The 23847-nt window shown below is 55.0% G+C and overlaps 1 protein-coding gene across 2 annotated transcripts in view; it reads right to left on the bottom strand.

Annotated features, from left to right (window-relative positions):
- Positions 1-5180: 5180 nt before the first annotated feature.
- The window catches only part of MGLL (monoglyceride lipase), a 114710-nt gene continuing 96043 nt past the window's right edge, over positions 5181-23847 (bottom strand). For both annotated transcript variants that reach the window (XM_032412055.1, XM_032412054.1), the window contains exons 7-8: positions 11557-11772; positions 5181-8170 (exon numbers count right to left, since the gene is read on the bottom strand). In XM_032412055.1, coding sequence (XP_032267946.1) covers positions 8045-8170; positions 11557-11772 — 342 coding nt within the window. In that variant the 3' untranslated portion in view covers positions 5181-8044. The remainder of the gene's footprint in view (positions 8171-11556; positions 11773-23847) is intronic.

The following is a 23847-nucleotide window of genomic DNA, read 5'->3' as shown; positions in this document are numbered from 1 at the left end:
GCTCCTCTTGGTGAAGTCCGACCCACCCCCCTGCCCTCAGTGGTCCTGGGGGAGGTTTAGTGGGAGGGCTGACTGAGCGACCACAGAGGCTGCTTCCCCCTCAGACAGGCAAGGACCGGCTTCCGAGCCCTGCAGTCCCAGGAGGAGGGCCAGGGAGGAGGGGTGGAGCTGGAAGGGGTAGGAGGAAGCCCAGGGACCCCAGCTAGCCCCAGCCTGGCTCCCTCCACTCCCCAGCCCACTGGCCACTGGCTGTGGGGACTAACCTCCATCTGCCCTCAGCCCAGGGCCAGCCTCCTTCTTGGGGCGGCCTCCTGGCCCCTGCGATAGGGGCCATGACATTATCAGGGATGTCAGAGGCGGCTTTCTCAGGATACCCTGTAGGCTGCCCCCCACCACAGTCCCTTGGGTCCTGAGGCCCAGGCAGCAAGCACCCTGAGGCCTGCCCCCTTCTGCCCTGGGAACAGCAGTGGGTGTCCTGGCCCTCCCTGCAGTTCTTGTTCTGCCCTTTGTGCCTTTTTACTCTTGTTTGTCAGTTCCAGAACTTCTGGGATCTTTTCCTTAAGCCCCGCCATGCTTTTCATCCATATTGGTCTGGCATGTTGCTCACATGGGGTCAGCTGTAAGATCGGAGGGGTCAGTTGAACAAGGTACCCAGTAGGCAAGAGGGTGATCAGCGTGGGGGAGGGGAAGTTGCCAAGTGGACAGCGGGGCCTGCTGGGTGGAGGGCAGGGCTTGGGCATGGGCCTGGGAGCCTGAAGAGGCCCGAGATGAGACTGGAGGAGGTCAGCATGGCCAGAGCCCAGGCCCCCATTGGGGCCAGAGTTCCCACCCTGGCTCTACTTCTTACTGCCTGGTCACAGCTCCGTGCCTCAGTTTGCCCAGCTGCCTCCCTCGCTGGGGGCATTAAAAGTGAGTTCCTGCTACTTGTGGAGGGGACCACACCGGCCCAGGGGGTGAGCTTGTTGTGTATTTGTGAAATGCTGGGCTCCACCCAAGGTGTGGAGGGAGGGACAAGGAGGGTGCAGCAGGGGCTGACTTCAGCTTTGCAAGGTCATTCCACTCGCTCTGGGCACCCAGGCAGGAAGGGTGGAGCCCAGGCTGGTGGCCTAAGAGCCATAGGTCCCACCTTAGACCGCACACTAACTCCACGTGCACCAAGGTATGTAGTAAGAAGTTTAAACATTAAAAAAAAAATTTTTTTAATTACGATGCCTTTTTTTAAAAAAGATTTTACTTATTGGAAAGCGAGCACGAGTGGGGGGAGGAGCAGAAGGAGAGGGAGAGAGAGAATCTCAAGCAGATTCCGTGCTGAGGGCAGAGCCCGACGTGGGGCTTGATCCCACGACCCCGAGATCATGACCTGAGCCAAAACCAAGAGTCCGATGCTTAACCGACTGCACCACCCAGGCACCCCAATTACGATGCATTTTTAAAAAAATAGATACTAGGGACAAAAGTGAACTGGTATAGCGAACACATCTTTTTTACAGCTATTATTTGAAAGCGTATTTGTTTTATAATAGATTGTAAGTAAAAACCTAAGTGAGGAGGTTTCAGGGGAAGTGTTCTGGATGTGGTACTTTGCAGGTCACCGAGAGAGCGAGTCTGGGGAGCTGTGCCGGCCAGGGAGGCGGTGGGGCCGGGAGAGTCCGTGTGCCCGGGACCGCGGCCGGTCCCCTCAGCCCCTGGGCCACAGGGGCATCCACCAGCTACCTCATCACACCTTCCTCCTTTTCTGGGCTACTTGTGGCCTACGGTGGGGAAGGTGTTCAGTGCGGTGTTGCAAACAGGAAACAATGAGAACAGCCTCCGTGAGCCCGGTGGGGAAGGAAATGGTAGTAAGGCGGTGTGGCTGAGCTTCCGGTGGTCCTGAGGATGCTCCGTGCGGCTTGTGTACACACGGGGGTGCGGGGGCCGTCTGCCTGCCTGGCGGGGCTCCCTGCAAGCCCGGGCTCGGAAACACAGGGCCGGCTGCCAGAGCGAGAGTTGAGGGTTTCATCTGATTTCTGTGTTGTTTTCATAGTGTGGCTGTATTGCATTTAGAATTAAAAAGCACGTCTGTCCCTCAGGTAGCAACTTTAATTCATTCCTGCCGAGTGGAAACATATGTCTGTGAGATTTATTGGGAAAGCTAAGCATTCTATCCCAGCTCGAGATACTCGCACATTTTTCACAGAAGGAAGAATAGATCAGCTGAGCGCTGACCAAAGACGCAACAAGCACAGCTTGTACGTAAGACGTAATGTGGGGACGGCTTGTCGCACCCCCAGGGAGAGAAAAGGAGCCACGGCGGGCTGTGCGGGGCAGGCGAGGCACTTTGTTCTCAGGTGCTGTGTGCTGAGTCGTGCTGGAGCTCGGAGAAACATCAGGAGTCCCGATCCTGTCTTTATTTAAAATGCTGCTATTGGGTTCATCATGCATTTTTTATGTTACTTTTAATTTAAATCACATGAAAGTATTACTTATCTTGCTCATAAAGATTCTTGGTGCCCCTTTTACATTGTGTCCCAGGCAAGTGTCTTACTTGGCCTCACCCTGGTCCTGGTCCTGACCCAAGCAGTCATTACATGAGGCAGGTCTGTGATGAATATATAACACATTTTTTCAACCATCGATTAAGATCTTACCCACTTGCAAAGAAATAAAAATTTAAAAAAAGAGAGTGACCGCTCTGCATATGTTCTTTTGTCCACCTGGAAAACCACACAGCCTTTCATGCCCCGTCTCACTGCCAGGACCCAAGAGCCGCTGCTTGCGGGGGGAGGCTGCCATCTGGGCCCTGGCGTCACATGGTTAAGGGTGCTCTTGCTAGCACTAAGAGCAGCCTTCGTCCCTGAGCAGACATTTTGAAGGCACAAAAATTTCTCACTTGGGAAAAGTCTCACCCGGCAGGCCTCAGAGGGAGGGCTGGGGCCCTCAGGCTTCTGGGAGTTTCTACTTCTGAGCCAGGAAGCCACCCTCAGGCTGTACCAGGTCCTCCTGGTGGTTTAAGATCTGAGCATTGCATCTGCGCGCACTGCAACTGGGGCTTTGTCGCCCGCCTTCCTCCTCTGGGGGGGAGGGGGATCCTGCACCAGGGTCTAGGACACCGGGCTGGGGCCCCGAATCTGCACTGGCTTTGAGCCAATCACCGAATCCCTCAGAGCTGCAGTTTGCTGACCGGTCTGAATGAGAGCAACACTACCAACCACCCAAAGCTCATGTAGAAATTCCGTGGGGCACCTCGGAGGAAGTTCCCACCAGGAGTGGCAGCTCAACCAATGTGAATTTCACTGTGAATTTCCATTCTTTCCTGGAAGATAGAACAGGGACAATTTGGGGCATACTTTGTAAGCTTTTCTTATTTGTAGCATGTTGGAGATGTGCGTGTGTTCCTTATGTTCCCTCCAGATCCCTTGGCCCTCAAGGGTCACCAAACCTTGTTGATTTTACCTCTTCAGTAGCCACCGATTCCCTTCTTTGTCCCCTGTCCCGGCCCCAGGACTGGGCCTCACCTCCAGCTCATTCTCACTCCCTGTTGGCATCTTCCAGGCAGATACTGACCCTGGGCCTCCTGTCCCTGAAAGCCTCAGTGCAGGCACTTGTTCTCAGGCACAGCCTGCTGTGTCCCCTGACACCGGAGCCTGTCCTGTTCTGTGGGCACCTGGCCCACCACCTCCCGGCCTCCCATGCGTTTCGCTGTGGCTGTGCCACTGGGTTCTAGATGTCAGCTGAGATACTAAGTGCGGTCTCTGGCTTATTCCATGAAAGGTACATGCCTGCGGCTTTCCTTTCTTCCCCTCCTATGGGCTGGAACGAGGGCGCAGTGGCAGGAGCTGGAGCAGCCATCTTGGACCATGTGCTTAAGACTTCCCTGCAGCCAGAGGGGAAGGTGGGAGGAGAAAGGCCAGGCTGCCCCTCCCCGCAAGCCTCCATTTTGTTCATGGCTGTGACCTCTACCTGAGGCTACAGCCTGACAGGTGGCCCCCCTTTTACAGGGGCAGCACTGTGTTCCACCGACAGCCCCTCCAGTCAGGGCTGTGGGCTCCCTGTGGCTGGTCCTGATGCTGCACCAGCCCCAGTGACCACCTTCACTGCACTGTCCTTGGGTGCTGCTGTGGGTGCCAACCTGAGCTCCCTCCACCCTCGAGTCCTGTCCTGAGCCCTCTTGCCGCAGGACCTGTGCACCCCACTGCGTTCATCTTTCTGCTCTCCTGCAGGGCCGCCTCTGGGCTGGTCCCCTGTGCTCCCATCGTCCTTCTTTCTGCCCCCACAACTGTTGGGCACTGGAGTGGCAGGTTTGTGTCCCTCTGTCCTCATTTTGGGGGGCAGCCCCAGGGCCTGCATCGTGCCTGGTGCAGCAGGCCTTCCCTCCCTCAGCCCCTCCCTCCCTCATTGGACAAGTTTGGAGACCGGAGGCCTAATGCAAGCCCACACACACCCTCCTGCAGCTCAGTTCTGATGGAGGGACAGAGCTACTGTGTGGTCAAGCAGAGCACAGACCCTGTCAGATACAGCAGGTGGGGAAGGAGCCAGGGTGGGTGTGCTGGCTTTAGACTGGGTGGTTAGGAAAGGCCTCCAGGGTCGCCAGCAGGGAGGCTGGGGTGTGTGGGCTGGTGGACATGGGAGGAAGAGGGTGAAGGCAGGGGGGCCACGGGCGGGTTGTGAGCGAGAAGGGCCACCTCGGACTCAACACCCCCTCCTGTGGCCATGTGGGGAAGGCAGGAAGGGCAGCCCCTGAGGAGGGCGCTGTCGCCCTCTAGTGGGAGGGGAAGGCGGCAGCAGTAGGGCCGGAGGGAAGTGGCCTGTAGCCCTACCCTGGAGGCGGAGGTGGAGGCAGAGCCGACCGCGGACACAGAAGTGGAGGAGGACGTGCAGAGCCCTGGGCCCCGCAGCAGGAGAGCTGAGACGGGCGGGTGGCCGAGTGGAGCCGCCCGGGTGGGGCCACAAGGGGGGGGGCAGCAACCATGGAGTCTAGAGCTGGGGGCGGCCCCGGCCAAGTCGGGAGGAGAAAGCACATGTGCAGTGTTCTCCAGGCACAAGTCCCCCAGAACGGCGGAGGGAAAATCCAGTCCCTCCCCCCTGGCTTGGGTCAGATGACTGGCTCAGCCCAGACAGCCGTAGTGGCCTGCAAGAGGGCCTGCTGTTCTCTGTCCAGGGGGCGCTGTGGTCTCGGATCGGACAGACGGACGACACCACCGTGCAGAAAACACCTGGTTTATTAGGATTAGCTGTGGCATACATGGTTCCTTTGATAGTTCTGAACTGATCGTGAGTCCCCAGTAACCGTACACACGGAGGGATGCGACTGAGCTGCAGAGACAGTAACTGGCAAACTGCTTAGAAGATCACGGTGACCCGAACGGGTGTATGTTAGTGATTGGTGAGAGAGAGAAAAGGTAGCGTGGGACCTTGACACGGGTGCAGAGCAGAGCAGGCGGGTTTTCCTGGCATCCTTCGGTGCTCTCAAGGCGTGCCCTGGTGCCCCCCAGAAGCTGGGCGGGGGGACCCGTGACCACCCCCATCCCTGCAAAGGAGCAAACCCCCCCATTCCCGCTGCAGGGGGCATCTTTTCCTAGAGAGACTGTCAGGCATGAACCCCATGGTTTCTGTATGGACCAGCATGACTCCAGAGGAAGGTGATGCACCCACGTCAGTGCTGGGGCCTAGGGTCCCGATAGGTGCGCGTCTCCTGGGTCCTTCCTCTCACCTTCTCGAGGCCAGGCCAGGTATGACCTCGCTTCCTTTCCAAACTCAGCTCCTTGTCGTGGTGAAGGCCTGACTCTGAAGCTCCCAGTGTCAGCACGGAGCCGTCCTCACTAAGAATGAACTCGAGACTCGCACAGCTCCCCCAGGACAGGCAGGCCCATGGCCCTGGTGTGGCCCCAGGTGGGACTTCACACACAGCTGGTGTCTGCCTCCCACACCTGCTCCCATTCAGCGGCTGGTGTGGCCACGTCCCTGTCCCCTCATATATTAGGAGACAGTCCTGCTTCCAAATAATTCTTTTTTCTTTTTAGTATAGGCAATTTTTTAACCTTTAACAAGATATGTAAAGGTGACTGAATTTGTCTCTGTCAGAGCTTTCATATAAATAAATCCATGAATCCAAATGATTCCTGGTCAAACCGTGTGCCTGATATTTAATTTGAGAAATGGCCGAGCCGGCACATGCTCTGGGAGAGGCGGCGGGGGCGGGAGGCGCGGCGACTTTGTGTGACCCGCGCTATCACAGCTCTGGGGGAGAATTCTGGGTTCAGGGACGTCTCGAGGTTTGGGGGCTTTGTGGGTTTGTGGGTGGCGTTTCTGCTTTTCCTCAGCTGAGGAGCAGAAACATTCACACAGTGGCGCAGTTGGAATAGGCGGGGGCTGGCCTTCTCCCTCAGCGCATTTTTTACATTTTTCTCATCCAAAGAGAAGCCAGAGAAGTGAGATGGGGCAGTGGGGGCCCTGCCCGCCCCCACCAGAGGGGCAGGGGAACACAAACCTCAGCCCCCAGGCCGGCAGGACTTTCCGTTGGGGGCCGGGGTCTGCCCGCTGGAGGGTGACTAGTGCTTGGCTACACTATGGTGTGGCAGGGCCCCTGGAAGGAGAGCAGGCGGGACCCCCCTCTCTGGGGACCCGGAGCAAGCCCCAGAAGAACAGGGCATGGGTGAAAGGCAGCAGTTCGCACCGCTGAAGGAACACGGGTGGGAGCCCCAACTCCCAGCCTCCAAAGTCAGAGGGCCTGGCAGGGGAGCGGCCGCCTCGTCCAGGGCCTCGAGGCCCCTGGACTGCACCCCGCGGCCGAGCAGGGGCCCCCTCGTGGTTCCACCCCCTCCCAGGGTCATATGTGCACTAAGGAGCCTCCTGAGGTAACAACAGTCCCTTTTGAAAGTGAAAGTCCTCCGGCAGTGGGCGGTGATCCCCATTTATTGCTGGCGCTAAGTGAGGGCCCCGGGGCGGCAGGGTGGTGTTGGCCCCTGAGAAAGGCAGGCCAGGCACGGCGGGGCCCTCTGCTGGGAAAGGCGGGCCCATGCGGCCGTGGCCTCCGGGGCCTGCGGCCCTGGGCAGGACCCCCGCATCAGGACTCTCTTCTTCTGCCACCAGAGGTAGCTGTGCTGCCGGCCCCGAGGCTCCCAGGGCGGCTACGGGCCCAGGCAGGGATAGGCTCGGGGCCCCACTCCCCGGGGCTGCAGCCCAGCGCCTCGACCTCGGGCCCTGCGGCCAGCCTGTCCCCGTCCTGTGCAGGGGCATCAGGCTCCAACGCCTTCAAGCCCCCCTTGGTCCCACCCACCCACCTAAATAGTCTCTGCTTTAGAAGATACATTATATACTAGACACTTCATCTTCAACAGTTACCCTCTCATAGTGTCAGGTAGCGTCAGTCACGCAAGGAAAGGCAGCCTCTGAATATATGTAAAGCACTCGGTGGGCAGCCTCAGGCTCCCTGGCAGCAAGGAGGGGGTTCCTGCCCAGTTCTCTTTCTGGGCCAAGCCTCCTCCTGTCCCAAAGCCCAGCTCCAGGCTGACCGGGAGCTGACATGGGTCACGGGAGGCTCCTCACGCCAAGGAAGTCCCGGGCATTTTCTGGGCCTCGGAGGGCACGTGTGTCTGCCCCGGGGGAGCTGATACCTGCCACCTCGTCCCACGGCCAGAGAAAAGCCACGGAGCGGGGCCAGTTGGGGAGGGTCCTGGGGTGGGGGCTGGCGGGGAGGGCAGGAGAGGAGACTCCGCCAATTATTGCAGTCAGGTGTCCGAGGAACACCAGGAATTCCTGGGAACCCTCGGGGGTGGGGGGGTGCGGGAGGGCAGGGCAGAGGCTTCGTCGCTTGGTTTTAAGGACATTGGAGCACATTCCGTCCCCGGGAAACTACCTGTGGGCCTTCTCTGTTTTTACACAAAGTGCCTACCCCTTAGAGTAGACCCAGAAGCGGACAGCCTGGTATGGGACAAAATTGTGCTAGGGATTCCTCCAATTTGTGATTTCCTCCCCCCTCCCCCTGGCAAGCCACATGTGAGAAGCCAGCTTCCGCCCGTCCTCTGCCCACTTCCCCGACCGTGGGCCGGCCACGCAGCCGGTGCGCTCAGGGGGGGGACCCTGTTCCCGCCGCCCCTGTCCTTTGGGAGACCCACAGGTTTATTTCATGGAAGACGGAGTTGGTTACTTCAGGAAGCTCTTTGTGGAGAACGTGGTAGGCACCTTCGTAAATCTGCAATCGGGAAAGACAGGAAGTCAGGGCCACAGGAGGGGACAGTGCAGGCAGGGGGCTGGGGGCAGCACGCCGGTGCTCCAGGTGCGCTGTCGTCGCCTTCTGATCAGACGATGGTTCAAATACATTTAAATGTCCCCTCACGTTCTAGCGCTCCCTTTCTTAAATCAACTCACACCCTCCCTTGACTCTCTTTCTCTCTCTAGCTACAGACCCGTCTGTGCCTCCATCTCTAAAGGGTGATTTCTACTCTCTGTCTACACATCCCCGCCTTCCATCTGGTGCTCAGCTTATTCCAACCTGACTTTCACTCCCACCAGCCCTCAGCGAGTGTTCTTGGCACGGGCTCCAGTGACCTTCACATCGCAGGGGTCAGGGAACACTGTTTGCTTTCATATGATTTAACTTCTCAGCTTCATTCAAAAGTTGACCAGAGTTAACCTTCTAGAAACACTCTCCCCCTGTGGTTTGCACTGCGGCTTTCTACCCTCCTGGTTGTCTACCTGCCTCGCTAGCAGCCCCGTCTCAGTCTAGGCTTACCCATGGCCTTGCTGACCTCTGCAGGCTGGCGTGGCCCACAGGCGTGGCCGTGGCCCTCCTTCTCCCTCCCTGGAGTAACCTCGTCCGTTCTCGTGGTTTGAAAACCATCCATGTGCTGGTGACTCAGGAATTTCTATCTCCAGTCAGACCTCTCTCTGAACTCTAGATGTGTATATCTGACTGACTGTTTGCCATTTCCAGTGGGACTGCTAATAGGCACCTCCAAATTTCCTTTTTTTAATACTGTGGTAAGAAACACAGCATAAAATTTGCCATCTTAATCATTTTTAAGTGTACGGTTCAGTAGTGTTAAGTATATTCACGTGGTTGTGCAATAAATCTCTAGAACTTTTTCATCTTGCAAAACTGAAACTCTGGCCCCGTTAAATTCCCTCTCCTCACTCCCCACTGCCCTGGGCAATCATCATTCTACTTTCTATTTCTACGGTTTTTTGACTACTTTAGATATTTCACACAAGTGGAATCATACAGTACTTTTTCTTTTGCAATTGGCTTATTTTACTGAGCATAATGTCCCCAAGGTTCATCCACGTCATGACGTGAGTCAGAATTTCATTCATTTTTAAGGCTGAACACTATTCCATTGTTGGTCTAGACCACATTTGATTATCCACTCAACCATCGATGGACACCTGCTTCCACCTCTTGGCTGCTGTGAATAATGCCTCTATGAACATGGGTGTGTGAGTATCTTTTAGAGACCCTGCTTTCCTTTCTTTTTCTGAATTTCTCTTTCTTTTCTTTTTTTCTTTCTTTTCTCTTTCTTTTATCTCTTTTCTTTCTTTCCTTTCTTTCTTTCTTTCTTTCTTTCTTTCTTTCTTTCTTTCTTTCTTTCTTTTCTTTCTTTCTTTCTTTCCTCTCTCTCTCCTTCCTCCCTCCTCCTTCCTTCCTTCCTTCGTTCCTTCCTTCCATCCGGAGAGAGAGAAAGTGTGTGTGGGGGGGAGGGGCAGAGGGAGAGTGAGAGAATCTCAAGCAGACTCCACGCTCAGCGCGGAGCCTGATGCAGGGCTTGATCTTACAACCCTGAGATCATGACCTGAGCTGAAATCAAGAGTCATGCTTAACTGACTGAGCCACCCAGACACCCTGGTCTTTTTTCAAATTTCTAATAGAACTCTCTAATAGGTAGCTCAAAATGGAATTCTCAATATTCCCTAGCTCTCTCTCCCAGTGTTCCCCATTTCAGAACACATGCTGCGAAGCCCACCGCCCGGGGCTCGCCCTGGTCCCTCTATCACCGTCCCTCCCGGCTGGCCTCCGCCCTCTACTCCTGTCTCCATATGGCAGCTGTGAGGACGCCTGGAGAACCGAAGTCAGTACAGGCCGCTCTCCAGCTCCAGACGCTCCTGCGGTCCCCATGGAACGGAGAGAAAACGTCCTGACTCTCCAGGGACACAGGCCACCACTCCCTTGATTGGCTCACAGCGCCCCCTGTTGGCTGCTTACACACACTGCGATCTCACCAACCTGGGGTCTTTGGGCTTGTTCTCCCTTGGTCAGGAATGCCCTTCTGCCATTCTCCCTGTGCACCCCATCTGAAGTAAGAGTTTCACCATTCCCTCTGTTCACCCAGCCCACCCGTGGCACCGACCCCCTGCATCATCATCCTGGTCAGGTTTCTGTTTACTGCTCATCCTGCTGGGACTCAGGCCGCATGGGAGAGTCGGACTTGGCCTGTCAGTTCCCCCGGCTGGCACAGAGTAGGTGCCCATGAGTAGCTGAATTAATGATGAACTGAGTGGTCTTCCTGGCGCCAAGGCCAAGGTGGGCAGCGGGAGGATCCCACCCCGGCTGCAGGTCCGCCTGCCTTTTCACGCCCTCCGCCACTAACACCAGCCTGCTTTCCTTTCCCTTTTCTCCTTTCTCTTCATCCACGAATCTGCATCTGCTGGTTGGTGCGGGCCGGGGTCTGCACTTCCTAATGGTACAAGGGGAGCACTTGATGGTTGGCAGGGAGGCAAGCGTCTTTGTCAGCGAGGTGCGGGGTGGAGAGGGCCGGGGGCTCGAGCAGAGGACCTGAGTTCGAATCCTGACTCCACCACTGAGTAGGTGTGGGCTCTGTGCGATTTGCCTGCTCTCCTTATAACCGAGCAGGAAATGGCCCTGGACGCAGGGCCCCACGTGTGGTTGCTCAGGCTGTGGCGGCACGGTCAAAGACATGTCTGCTCGGGAGGGCACCCCGGGGCTGTGTCTGCCCAGCCAGCCGCACAGAGCCACCTTCAGCTGTGTCGCTTGACGGGTACACAGCAGGTGCTCCTCCAGCGGGGGCTCTTCCTAGTTCCACCAGGCAAACAAAATGGGCACATCTTAACCCCACGACTACATGTGCCATCGCGAAAGGCGCACCGAGGTGGTCCCTTGCAGTTTGTTGCGTCTGACACGGCCACAGGTGCTGTCGCCTCTGCGGGACATGCTCTTGGGTCCCTCGCAGACCAGATCCCACCAGGGCCCCCGCCCCTTTGTGCTCAGAGCCCCTGGGGGTGGCAGCTGGGCTGGAGCTGTTGCTGCTGGTGCAGAAGGCCAGCGCGTAGGGAGGCCAGGCAGAACACACGCCCTTGACCCTTGGTCATGACAGAGCTGAAGACATGCCCTCGGGAGGCCTCTTTTGCTCAATGCCCAGCTGTGGCTGCTCTTCCTGACCTGACAACTTCTCAGTGTTCTCTCCTCCTTCCTTTCAAGCTCGGTCATGAGAACGGTCAGCTAGTGGCTCACGCACTCCCTTAGAATTCACAGATGCCTGGGATTCCTGGTGCTTATTCCCCAGGGGGGCCCCATGGGGTGCCACCTTCCCCCCTGCCTTGGGGAAGTGGGGGGCAGCTGCTCACCTTGAGTGTCTTGTCCTGGCTCTTGGCGGACTCCATGAGCAGGTAGGCCCCTTTGCTGTCACAAAGGCCATCGGCAGAGCCCTGGAGCAGCAGGAAGGGCAAGGTCAGCTTGGGGAGGGCCCGCTCCACCCGCGCGACGGCGTTGAGCAGCTGGATGACGAAGCACACCTTCAGACCTGCCCGGCAGTTGAGCGGGTCCGAGTTATAAAGGTCCACCTGCAGGTAGAAGACAGAGAGAGTTCCATCAATTTGTGGCTGGGGGGCGGGGGGGCTCCCGGTCCAGAGGCACAGACCTATTCCCTGGTAGTCTTCCTTCCGCTCCGGCCTGAGCGGCTGATTCCATTCGAGTGAGCTCGGTCTGGGGTGTGGGTGCCGAGAATGGGCAGCATGGCCGGCCCTTCCAGAACCCGGACCTGCACTACTTCCGGTGCCTCTTCTTCCAGGCTCTACTGCGTTCCACATTCATACATGTGCCCACAGACAGTTCCAAAGCAGGCATTTGTCATTTAAAAGATGTGAGCAGCATCATATTGTTTGCTTTGATGATTTCACTCAGGAATAGCTCTAAAGATGTTTTGGTGTTAGTTTGTGTGGATTTTGTTTTCTTCCTCGACTTAGTGTCTGCCTGTTTGGAGTGGGTAAGGAGCCCACACGAACTGCTGGACGGCCCGGGGCTGGCAGGAGGGGTCCCGAAGGCACACGGCAGGGCCCTGCCCCATGAACTTCAGGAGCAGCCAAGCTCACGGCAGGTCCGGGCTGCAGAGGTTGCCCGCCACCCTGACGAGGAGCCTGTTGCCACCCTCAGTCATGTCTGCCCCCTCGTGGGATGTGCCTGGAGGCGCATCCTCCCTCCTAACCATCAGCCCACTGGACCTGACCCTGACCCTGTCCCTGTTCACGGCTCATGCTGCTCTGGCACCTGTCCTGCTCTCTCCAGCCCAGATTAGTTTCTGCCTTGACTCCTCCTGCCTTTGAGGGGACAGCGAGCTGCCTGCTCACTATGGCCTGAGATGGGGCATCTGTCAGAATCTGGGTAACAAGTTTCTAGAACTCTCTGAGGCCCATATGGGCAGGTGTGAGACCACAACGCCCCTTCACCCACTTTCCTCCTCCTTGCCAATGGGTTCTTTCTTAGCTAGTTGGAGAAGTGCCCTGTGGCGTCAGGACCAGGTGAGGGAGCAGAGAAGCCATGGGGACAAGGCGTATGGGAACAGCTGTCTCGTGAGGCCGCCAGAGTATCCACTGTGTTCTGACTCTGATTCTTCGAACGCGGGGGCTCCATCTCCCCTTCTTCACTAACCCCTACAGGGCCTGAGCCAGAATCCTAGATCCGTGCCATGAGGAGACAGGCTGTCCTGGGTCGCCCCTGCCATCCCCAGATTCCTCCCATGCTGGGGGACTGAGCATGGCAAACCAGACCATTCCAGAAAAGCCACATGAGAGGGATTAGCCACTCCCTGCAGCTGAGCTGGCGTGACTCCTGCAGGGCCGGGCCATCTGTCTGAGGGCTGAGAGGATGGGACTGGAGGGGGCAGTGTGGGGGCAGCGCATGGCCACAGCAGGAGATCATTCGGGGTCTGTGAGGAAACCTGCTTGGGGAGAGGGCTATAGCGTCCACGAGAGAGCCCTGGGCTGGAAGTCTGTCGTAAACTGACGCTAATAGGAACAATGGCAACTGCAGCACCCATGACCCGACACATACTCTGTGCTCAGCATGGGGCCAGGGTGTCACATGCAGGATCTCATTTGGTAAAAAGAAATAAGGATAGCTAACATTTATTCTGAGCTCTCCTACAAGTTTGGCACTAAGTGCTCAACCCGTTTCACCTTCACGACCTTCATAAGCATGCTGTATGAGGAGGAATGGCTCTCGTGATCCCTGTTTTGCAGAGGAGGAACCTGTCATTAGTTTCCCAAGTCTTGTTCTCCCCTATAGAACCCTGGGTGTTTAGTTGGCAATACTACCACTCAGAAGAAAGGACTACATTTCCCAGCCTCCCTTGCAGTGGTGTCATCATGTGACCAAATCCCAGCCAATAGGAAGTGAGCAGCAGTGCCAGGCGCACCCTCTGGTCAAGGCTTGTCCTCCTGTTGCCCCTTTCCCTCGTCCCACCCGCGAGGGCGGGACATGGGTGGAGTAGGGAGAGAGGTGAGACCACACAGACGAGGGCTGCACCCTGGAAACAGCAAAAAGATGGGTGCCAGGGCGCCTGGGTGGCTCAGTCGTTAAGCGTCTGCCTTCGGCTCAGGTCGTGATCCCAGGGTCCTGGGATCGAGCCCCACATCGGGCTCCCTGCTCGGTGGGGAGTCTGCTTCTCCCTCTCCCACTCCCTCTGCTTGTGCTCCCTCTCTCGCTGTCTCTCTCTCTCTGTCAAATAAATACATAAAATCTTAAAAAAAAAAAAAAAAAAGATGGGTGCCACTGGCCATGAGAAGTCACTGCGCAGAGGAATAAGCCTCTCTCCTGTTAAACCCCCATTGTGTGGTCTGGTCCCAGCAGGCTGGTGAGCCCGGGCTAACAGCGCTCCATGTGAAGCTGCAGGGCCCTGCTTGCCAGGAATGTGTGCTAATGAGAGCACAGGGCCAGAGCCCATTAAGTCCTGCCTGAAGCCGCCTGACACTTTGCCCTGCTGACCCAGACTTTCCCGGGCATGCGAGGGCCCTCCAGGAGTCTGCTCCTGGGTTTAATTGCTCTGACAGTCCAAGTGGCTTCCTGCCATGTCTTCCTGCTTCCTTTTTCCATGTCTTGATCACGTAGGCCCTGTTTACACAATGATCTATTATGGGCCCGGGGAAGGAACCAGCAGATGTATTGGGGAAAGGGCAGGCCCTGGTGTGAACCTGGGTGGAAGGCAAGGGGCAGAGGGAAACTGGGACCAGCAGGGAAAGGAGGGCTGTACCATGTGGGAAAACTGAGGCTCAGAGGGCCCAACCCTCCCTCCCTCCCCCCAAGTAACCATTCTGGCCCAATCGTGGCAGACTTTGTTTTTTGAGAGCTTAAGATCTAAATCTGCCCAAAGTCCTCCTTTTAGGGTAAGGATGTGTCTTGTCACCCCCAGGAGGGAGATGGACAGGGCTCTCCCTCCTAGCCAGGTCCAAGCCCCGATCACCGGTCAGCAGAACTAGCCCATTCAAAACCAGAGACCAAAGAATCAGTCCCCACAGATGACTTACTGTATGATCCCATTTCCATGCCATTCTTGAAATGACAAAATGAGAGAACAGGTTAGTGGTCGTCAGGGCTCGGGAGGGGTGAGATGGGAGGGAAGTGGATGTGGCCATAAAGGGCAACATGAGGGATCCTGCGGTCGGGGATGTTCTGGGCTGGACTGTGTCAATGTCAGTATCCTGGTTGTGATACTGTCCTAGGGATTTGCAAGATGTCACCATCTGGGATCCCTCTGTATTATTTTTTTTACAAGGACATATGAATCATAATTATCTCCAAATAAAAAGTCTAATTAAAAACACATACCAAAGAGCCAGTCTTTGGTACTATCTCTCGCACCCAGCTCCCTCCATTTTTTGGACCACAGCTGGTCCCTCCAGCTGAGAACAGTGTCTGCTGGGGACACACCAGCCAGAGGCTGATCTGAGTCCAAGCAACTGAATTCTTGCTCCAGATGAATGACTTCTGGGGCACCTCCACTGGCTGAGACTTGAAGTCCTTTTCTTGGGGTAGTCGACTGAACAATATAAGGAAGACCAGAGGAGTGAGGACCACCAGCCCTGACACCTCCTAGCTGTGTGATCTGGGCAAGGCTCTTCTCTTCTAGATTCAATTTGCCAATCTGTGAAATGGGGTAATAGTGGAAGTGCCTCGGGAGATTCAGTGAAATGATAAAGCCCCAGTGCCAAGCCCAGGGTCTGGTCTACAGCGGTGGTAATGATGTGGGCGTTGCATCTGAGTCTGACACTGGGAAGCAAGGGGAGGAGAGCCACTCTTTGCTAGAAGTAGAGCGGAGTCTGCTTCAGAGATCCCAACCCACATGGCCTCAGGTAAGGCCCTTTTCCTTCCTGGGCCTCAGTTTCCCCATGGAGGGGACCTCAAAGATTCTCCTTGGGCTATAATCTCATAAGCTGTGAGTGTTTTCCTGGCCTCCTGTGTGTGTTTAGCGATCCTCTAGCACCTCGCTGTTTTCTGAGGCTCTGAGGGCTGTCAGCAAAGTTGAACTTGACAGCGAGGGATGTGCCAACTGGGACTTCTGACTTCTGCCCATGGTCTCTCTCTGGGAAGAGAACTTTGCCCTAAAGCACAGTAAATATAGCTGCAACCCACAGCAGGGTGTTTTCTTAAACTTTTGGTTGAGCAAAATATAGGCCCCACCCCTACAGTCAACTCTCTTGACCTATTTTTAGAAAATCAGTCTGTGATGAAAAGCAAAATTAATTTTTGATTCGAATTATATTAAAAATAACTCACATACTGAGCCCTTAACTCTGTCCCAGGTGCTATATTAAGTGCTTTACTTGTATTTGCTCATTGAAACTTCTCCGGAACCCTATGCAGGGACTAGTATTGTTACCACTGTTCTATACGTGAGGAGCCCGAAGCTCAGAGGGGCAACGCGACTCACCCAAAGTTACACAGCAAGTAAGGGGCAGAGCCAGGATAAGAACACAGGCCATTGGGCTCCATGTTAGCCTTCTTAACCACTCACCAGGCTATGCTCCCTGTCCAGAGAAGAGAAAGTAAAGGTGGGTCTTGTGCACTCAGATGGCCAGGAGCTGTGGAGGTGGCCCTCCCCAGGAAAGAAAGAGGTGGGTCCCTGGTGAGGACCAGAAACATCTGAGCCTGACAGATAATGAAGTGACCTGGTGGGTCCCAGAGGTTGCTTTCCTTCACAGGCTGCTGAAGGGGATGGGGGGCACCCTCAGGGCCCAGACCCATAGGACACGGTCTCCCACTTCACAGAGAAATGTAGCCCCGCAGGCCTAATCTCCTGTGATTTCCCCTGAGGTACCCACAGATGTGTCTACGGCTGGGGCTTTTTGACCCTTCTTCCCTCGAATCTCTCCCTGTTCCTCTGGAAGCCTCACACTTCCGCCTGTGCTTTAGAGCCCATCCATCCTGGGATCCCCACCTCCTTCCTCCATTGTTTAGGTCTCTGTTAATCCATCTGTTTTCTTCACAGGAAAAATCAGATCACTTTCTCTGGCCTGCAGGAGAGAGAGAGGGCATGGCAACTCTATCCAAATGATCTTCGGGAAACCCTGGGAGAGCCTAAAATGGACTGGCAGGTCTTTGCAGAGGCAATCCATTCATGCTCCATCTTTGTCTTGAATGGTGGGAGAGGCGGGCGATCTGTAGTGGGGAAAATCCCGTCCTCCATGCACTGGCTTCCCTCTCCCGTCTCCAGTGCTTCTCCGGCCTGACGCTCCTCGCCTCACTGATGTCTACTCCGCTTTCAGGCCTCCGGGCCGACTTCACCCCTTCAGGGAGGCCTTCCTCCCCAGGCTCTCAGGCTCGCGGCCCCCCACCAGTCCCGCACGTGCCCCCCGACGGCGGTCAGGTGTTTGTGCGCCTTGCACTCAAGCCTCACGCCCCCCCCCCCCCCCCGCCCAGGGCAGACACTGGGCGGATGAACGGATGAACAAGCCGACCTTCCTCCACCCGCCCGAGAAGCCGCCCTCTGGGCCCTGGGCGGCAGCTGGGAACCTCCGTAGCGGGCTCGCTGGCCCACAGCTGGCGGAGGCGCTGATCACAGCTGGAATGACACCAGGAGGCCTAGAGGAAAAGGTCCCTCTTTACTTCATCTCACGAAGAACGGCTGGGCATGACAGAGGAACCCACCCCTCCACAAAAGGTCAGCTCTCTGGAGCTGCTTGCGGTTGCTTTCCCTGTGGCTCGTGGGGCTGTGTTCTCATGACTGCCAGGCTTATGGAATATTCTAAACGCAAATAAGAATTTACCACTGAAATTGGCCTGAATACGGAACATACTGAATGTGGAAGACAGCCTTGCCTGGGCCGCCAGTGCAAGCTTGCCTGTCCATGTGTCCTCTCCTGTTGGGCCTCAGCAATTCCACCCTCCGCCCCACCCCAGCTGGCTTGCAGCACCCAGAGACCCTGCCCCGGAGAACACCACTTCCTGCCAGCTTTAGGGCCAAGTCCAAACTCCTGGCATGGCCTGGGACGCCACAAGCAATGGGCTCCAGCCACTGCTCCACGGCCTCCCGCAACACCCCCCCCACCGCTCCCCAAGTACTTCTGGACCTCGGACACCTGTCTCCTCAGCCTGGCTGCCTGTAGAGTTTCTCTTTTCTTTCCACGCTCAGCTCAACTGCCCTTTCCTCTGGAAAGCCTCCCGCCCCTGGGGCCCCGTGAGCCATCGCTGCTCCCGTCCTTCCTTCCCGTGCCCATCTTCTGTACCTACAGACTGGGGCTGCCCCTGACATTTCCAGTTTCCAGAATCCCCCTTCCCGTGTCCTTCCTCCTGTCTGCTGGGGAGCCCTGCTCCCTCCTGGGGGCCAGTTCAAGTGTTTCCTCCCATTGACCCATGCCCAGACACCACTGGGGAAGCTGGCACTTCTGTCCCCAAGGCTCCGGTATCTGTAAGGACAGATGTGGTAATGACAGCCCCCATCTCTGTGGCGTCTACACTACACCAGGCTGCAGCCTGGCCCCCAAGGCACCTGAGGACCAGTGACACTGAGTGTGGTTTCCAAGGTCATGCTGGGGCACAAAGAAAGAGACAGAGTCGGGGAGCTGGGTCTGGACTTAGGCCTCGTTGCTGCAAAGCTTGTGCCCTCCCCACCGAGCATGCAGCCTACCTCTTTGTCGTCTACCAGAACCACTGGTGTCTCTTTCTGTCCCTATGACCCTGGAAGACAGGGTGGCTCATCAGCTATTCCCAGCCTCTGGCTCAGGGCCTGGCCCGAAGCAGGGGTTCCACGAAAGTTTGCTGACCTGACGTGCCGCCTGCAGGATGGCAGAGGGGAAATGAGGGTCTTGCCTAACTTGGCCCAAAGTCTCCCCAAGTCGGTCGACTGAAGGCAAAAGCCCTGTTGAGCAGGAGGCCCAAGGCTATGACTACTGGAGTAGGGGACCAACCTTGGTGCTTGAAATTCTTGAGCTAGACAAGAACCGTCAGAAATAAGGACACCGCAGTTCCCTTCCGGATATAAAAAGGATTAATCAGGATCAGCCTACGTGTATGAGTTACCACTTAACCAAGAGCATGTGAATTACTGAACATTCTTTCCCAAGAATTACTTTTTCTATTAAAGCTTAAACTCCTGGACATTCTGGTCTCTGCCTTTTGGAGCCATGAGCTGGGCTGGCAGGTCATGACCCTGGGCACGTGGGCGCAGGCGGTTTGCACAAACCCACCACAAGTCTCTGGGGCTTCTTTCTGGAGGGCTGAGGGTCTTCACAACCACAAGTGATGCAGACCCTGCTTGCTCCTTTGGAGTGGCATTCCCTGAATTGTGACCTTGAACTCACACACAGCTCCTGAGTGGTCACCAAAAGAAGGGGAAAAGCAGCCACCATATTCTCCACCCGGTCACACCACAGCCACCTCTTCAGAGGCCTGGGAACTGAATAAACAGTAAGGGGAACAGGAAGGCATTACAGGGATCTTACAGGACCACCTCCCTAACTGCTGGTCACAAAACAGCAAGATCACATGATCGCAAGTCTTAAAATCAAAAGTTGGTGGCAACTAAGGAAATCAGAATATGGTCTAGATAGAGAATGGGGTAGGGAATTATTGTCACTTGTCCAAAGTGTGATAATGGCATGGGGTTACATGTACATATCCTCCTCCGGGTTCCTTCCTCTTGGGCAATACACGTTGAAGTATTCAGGAGTTTAAGATCCTGGTGTCTGCAACTTTATTTTCAAAAGGTTCAGCCAAAACAGTGTATCCACTTCATGACATTGGATTGGGCAATGATTTCTTGAACATGATATCAGAAGCATAGGCAACATAAGAAAAAGGTAGGTAAGCTGGACTACATCAAAATGAAAACGTTCTGTGCATCAAAGAACACTACCAACATAGTAGAAAGGCAAGCCACAGAATGGGAGAAAATACTTGCAAACCATATACTGATAAAGGGTTAATATCTAGAATATATAAAGAGCTCCAACAACTCAACAACAAAAAAACACAAAAAGCCTAATTAAAAAAAGAAAAGGGGGCGCCTGGGTGGCTCAGTCGTTAAGCGTCTGCCTTCGGCTCAGGTCATGATCCCAGGGTCCTGGGATCGAGTCCCATATCGGGCTCCCTGCACTGCAGGGAGCCTGCTTCTCCCTCTCCCACTCCCCCTGCTTGTGTTCCTGCTCTCACTATGTCTCTCTCTGTCAAATAAATAAATAAAATCTTTAAATAAAAAAAAAAAAAAAAAAAAAAGAAAAGGGCTTGAATAGACACTTCTCCAGGGAAGATACACAAATAGCTGATAAATACATGAAAAGATGCTCAGCATCATTAGTCATTAGAGAAATGCAAATCCCTTTGGGGCATAAACCCAAAAGTATCAAAAGCAGGGTCTCGAAGAGATATTTGCATACCCATGTTCACAGCATCATTATTCACAGTAGCCAAGAGGTGGAAGCAATGTAGGTGTCCATTGTACACGCTCAGCTCAACGGCCCTTACAAAGGCAGTTCTGACACACGCTACGACATGGATGAGCCTTGAGGACTTGGTGCCAAGTGAAATGAGCCAGTCACAAAAGGACACATACTATATGATCACACTCACATGAGGGCCCTAGAATAGTCCAATTCATAGTGACAGAAAGTAGGATGGTGGCTGGCAGGGGCTGGAGAGGACGGGGGGCAGAGAGTTACTATTTACTCGGGACAGAGTTTCCATTTGGGAAGATGAGAAAGTTCTGGAGACGGATGGTGCATATGGCTGAACAACCCTGTGAATGTACTTCATGACCCTGAACTATACATTTAAAAATGGTTAAGACGCTAAATTTTATGTTCTGTGTATATTACCACAATAAAATTTAAAAGAGATAAAATAGATATCCATATTGATATTTTCATATTTAAGCACGGATTAAACAAGCATGGCAGAATATTTCCAATTGGTGCATCTCAGGGAAGAGTATAGGGGAGGGCATTGTACTACCACAGTGACTTTTCTGTAGATTTGAAATTTTCCATAATTAAAGCTGGAGGAGAAAGCTCCTTTCCCTACACTCCCAGTTTTCAGGTTTGCCAGTGGGAGCCAAACATCCCTTGGGTAGGCTTGGGGCAGGGAGACCCCTGTGGGCAGAGTCCGCTGTTTGGGGCTTGTGTCTGGCTGGGCCATTTATGCCAAGGCTTAGCAAGTCAGCTGCATCCAATCCTCACGAAAATGGGGGTCCAGATCTTAGCTCCCGGGTGGCTTCGAGGTGACGGAGGGTGTCTTGAGAGATCTTGGCCCAGGTGGTATTCCCATGTGAACCCAGCCGAGCGCGCAGCTTCTTTCTTCTTGGATCACGTGAAGGTACTTGAGAGAGAAGCTACAGGGCAGGGAGAGCACCTTGTGGTCGTGGGTCTGGCTGGCAGCTGGGACTCCTGCTGACTCACTGGCTTGTCCGCTGCCTGCAGGAACCTGCCTCTCTCAGAGTTGGTGGCGGGAGGAGAGCTGTGAGCAGCAAACATGGGGTGGGGGGCGGGTCCACGGACCCCTCGCATGCAAGGCACAGGACCGAGTTAGACCCATTCCTGTGCTCCCTGCTGGCCACTGCCATATGGAGACAGACACGCCAAGAGACATTCTAACGGCCCGTTATTTTTTTTTTTTAAGGTATTAGTGAATTATTAGCTGCTTTAAATAGACAAGTCCTCTGCGGGGAATGTAAGCTAGGAATTATGGAGAGTCACAAAATAAAATCAGCTAACCAAACCGGGCATACTGGAAAGTTAATAACCGGTTCTCAGAGGGGATTTCTGTGGGAGGCTGTGTCCTGGGGACAGAGTGGGAGGCTGAGGCCTATCTTTAGCTGTGGTGACAATTAGTCAAAAGCCTCAGTGATGGCCGAGCTTTCCAAGACCTGGCAGGAGCCTTCCGAGGGCCATGGGCAGATACGGCCTCCCCGCAGCGGGGCTGGGAGCCATGTGGGCAAGAGGGGCAGGCGAGCCTCATCCTCAGCGCGGGGCACCTCTGAAACGCTGGGCGGGGGTCTAGGGCGGCGCCCCCCCGGAGGAAGGAAAGGAAGAGAGCTGGCCACTGCTCACAGCAATCCGGGTGCCTGGATCTCGCCATACGGCCTCACCGGCAGGAGTGCCAGCAGCCAGGATGTGCTCGGAGGGCAGCCAGAGTATTTATAGAACACAGAGACGTGGTCCCAAAGACAAACTGCCTCAATGTACACACAGCAGATGCCCCTCGTAGAGGGTCTGATCATAATCACAGCCCTGTCTTCCTCCCAGTCTGCACCCAGTTCACAGGCTGGAGCTCAGAGAAAGCGGTGCCTTCTGTGCGTGTGGAATTGGGTGGTTATCAGTGGTTTGAGGGTGAGGAGATCAGCAGCAGCCTCCCCTCTTCGCCTCTTGCCCCAGTGTCCTTGGCCGGAGAACTATTTAGAACATCCAAGGCTTCTCAGAGTGGGAGGGATTCATCACGTTGTGAAAACCCCACGGTTGAGGGTGGAATGGTGAATACGTCAGCACTCTAATGTTCTGGCCAAGGATGCGAAATGTGTAGACAAACATAAAAAATGCCCGAGTGGCAACTTCTTTGTTCTCAGGATTTTAATGCCAAGGGCACTTGGCTCAGAGTAGAGAGATCTGGGCTCAAATCCTTACTTAGTAGCTGCGTGTCCTTGGGTGAGTGACTTGCCCTCTCTGGGCCCACGCTCCACAAATGCAAATACTGGTGGTACGACTGACTTCCGGGAGCTGTGGCGGGACACAAGGGCTAGGGTGTGTGACTCGGAAGAAGGGTACGACAGTGGTGCCCTGGCTGGTGTCGGGACAACATGAGGCATCTCGGCCTGTATTCCTGGAGGCTTCGCACGTGCTGGGAAGACGGCCCTCCGCGGGCTGGTGGCCATGACGCCTGGCTGGGTTGTGAGGACACTTACCACAGTAAAGCCCAAACGCAGGTCGGGCTTTTAACGTTCGGACGACAGAGCCAGCCTGCTTCCCCAGAGACAGACTTCCAGATCTTCCAAGAGCCTGCGGCCCCTTCCACCGGGTCCTGCTTTAGTGAGCTTGTTAGGCGAATGTCTCTTTTCTTTTTGGGGCTTTTATAGCTGCAGGGTTCCATGGGAAATATCTTAGCTAAAGATGGGCCTTAAGACACCCTGATGTTAGATCCGGGGAGGTGCCTTTTCTGAACACATTTTCCCTCTGGGCGTTGCTATTTTTAAGGCTCAGGCAGAATGTTCAAAGGGAGTCTCAGAGCTGCAACAAGCGAGGGGCTGATTCTCTCCGGCGAGGGATGGAAACTCTTGCTCCTTGTTTATTCCAACTGGAGTCCAGCCTTCCCTCCGAGTCTTCTCAGCAGGGAAATGGATTAGCATTTCTAAAGAATCACCCCTTTTGCCTGACCGCTCAGAAACCCGAGAAATGAGGGTGCACAGGGTTGGGATGCGGGCTGGACGGGGGGCGGGGGGGAGGGGGCAGGGAGGGGAAGAGCCTGCTCGCTCTATGTTCACACCAGACTCCCGTTTTCTGTAAGGCCTTCAGTGGAATTTTCCATTATCTCAAAAATGAGATAAAAGCTCTGAAATTTGCTCCTTGTAAACAAAGAGGGTTTGGAATCACTTCATTATCTTTTCTTCCCCCTTCCTTTTTGCCCAAGTACCTTCAGGTGTAAGATAAACAATTTGAATTTGCACCTGGACGTTTCATCTCAAAGCTGTCAAAGGGAGTGTGTGCGCACTCTCTCTCTCTCTCTCCCCCTCATTGTTGTGCTAGCACAGCTAAGGCAAAGATAATTGGTCTTACTAGAGATCGCACATTCAAGCCAGAGCCATTATTCGGGATGCCAGCAGGTGGAAAAGCCTCCGTCACAAAGTGAACCCCGCACACGGGCCACAGCCCACAGCCACGGGCTGTGTGCACCTGCTCTTGTGAGACAGGAGAAAAAGCTTAGTGATTGTCAATGGTAGCTGGAAGGAGGCAGCCAGGCAGGCTTCTCAATCAGATGGGTTCAGCTCTGGCCCTGAGGAGTTGTGCTCCTTGGACAACGTAAACCCCTACTTAACCCCTGAGTCCCAGTCTCCTCATCTGTGAAACAGGGTCAATGTCCACCTCATTCACACACATCAGGATTAGATCGAACAGCACGAGTTTGACTTTAGTGTTTCTGGGTCCTAAAGTGGTGCCTTTTCA

Source organism: Phoca vitulina, unplaced genomic scaffold, assembly GCF_004348235.1.
Source record: "Phoca vitulina isolate PV1807 unplaced genomic scaffold, GSC_HSeal_1.0 scaffold13, whole genome shotgun sequence".
NCBI classification, from domain to species: Eukaryota; Metazoa; Chordata; class Mammalia; order Carnivora; family Phocidae; genus Phoca; species Phoca vitulina.
Note: the sequence above shows the minus strand (reverse complement) of the source record. Positions and strands in the feature narration are given on the sequence as shown.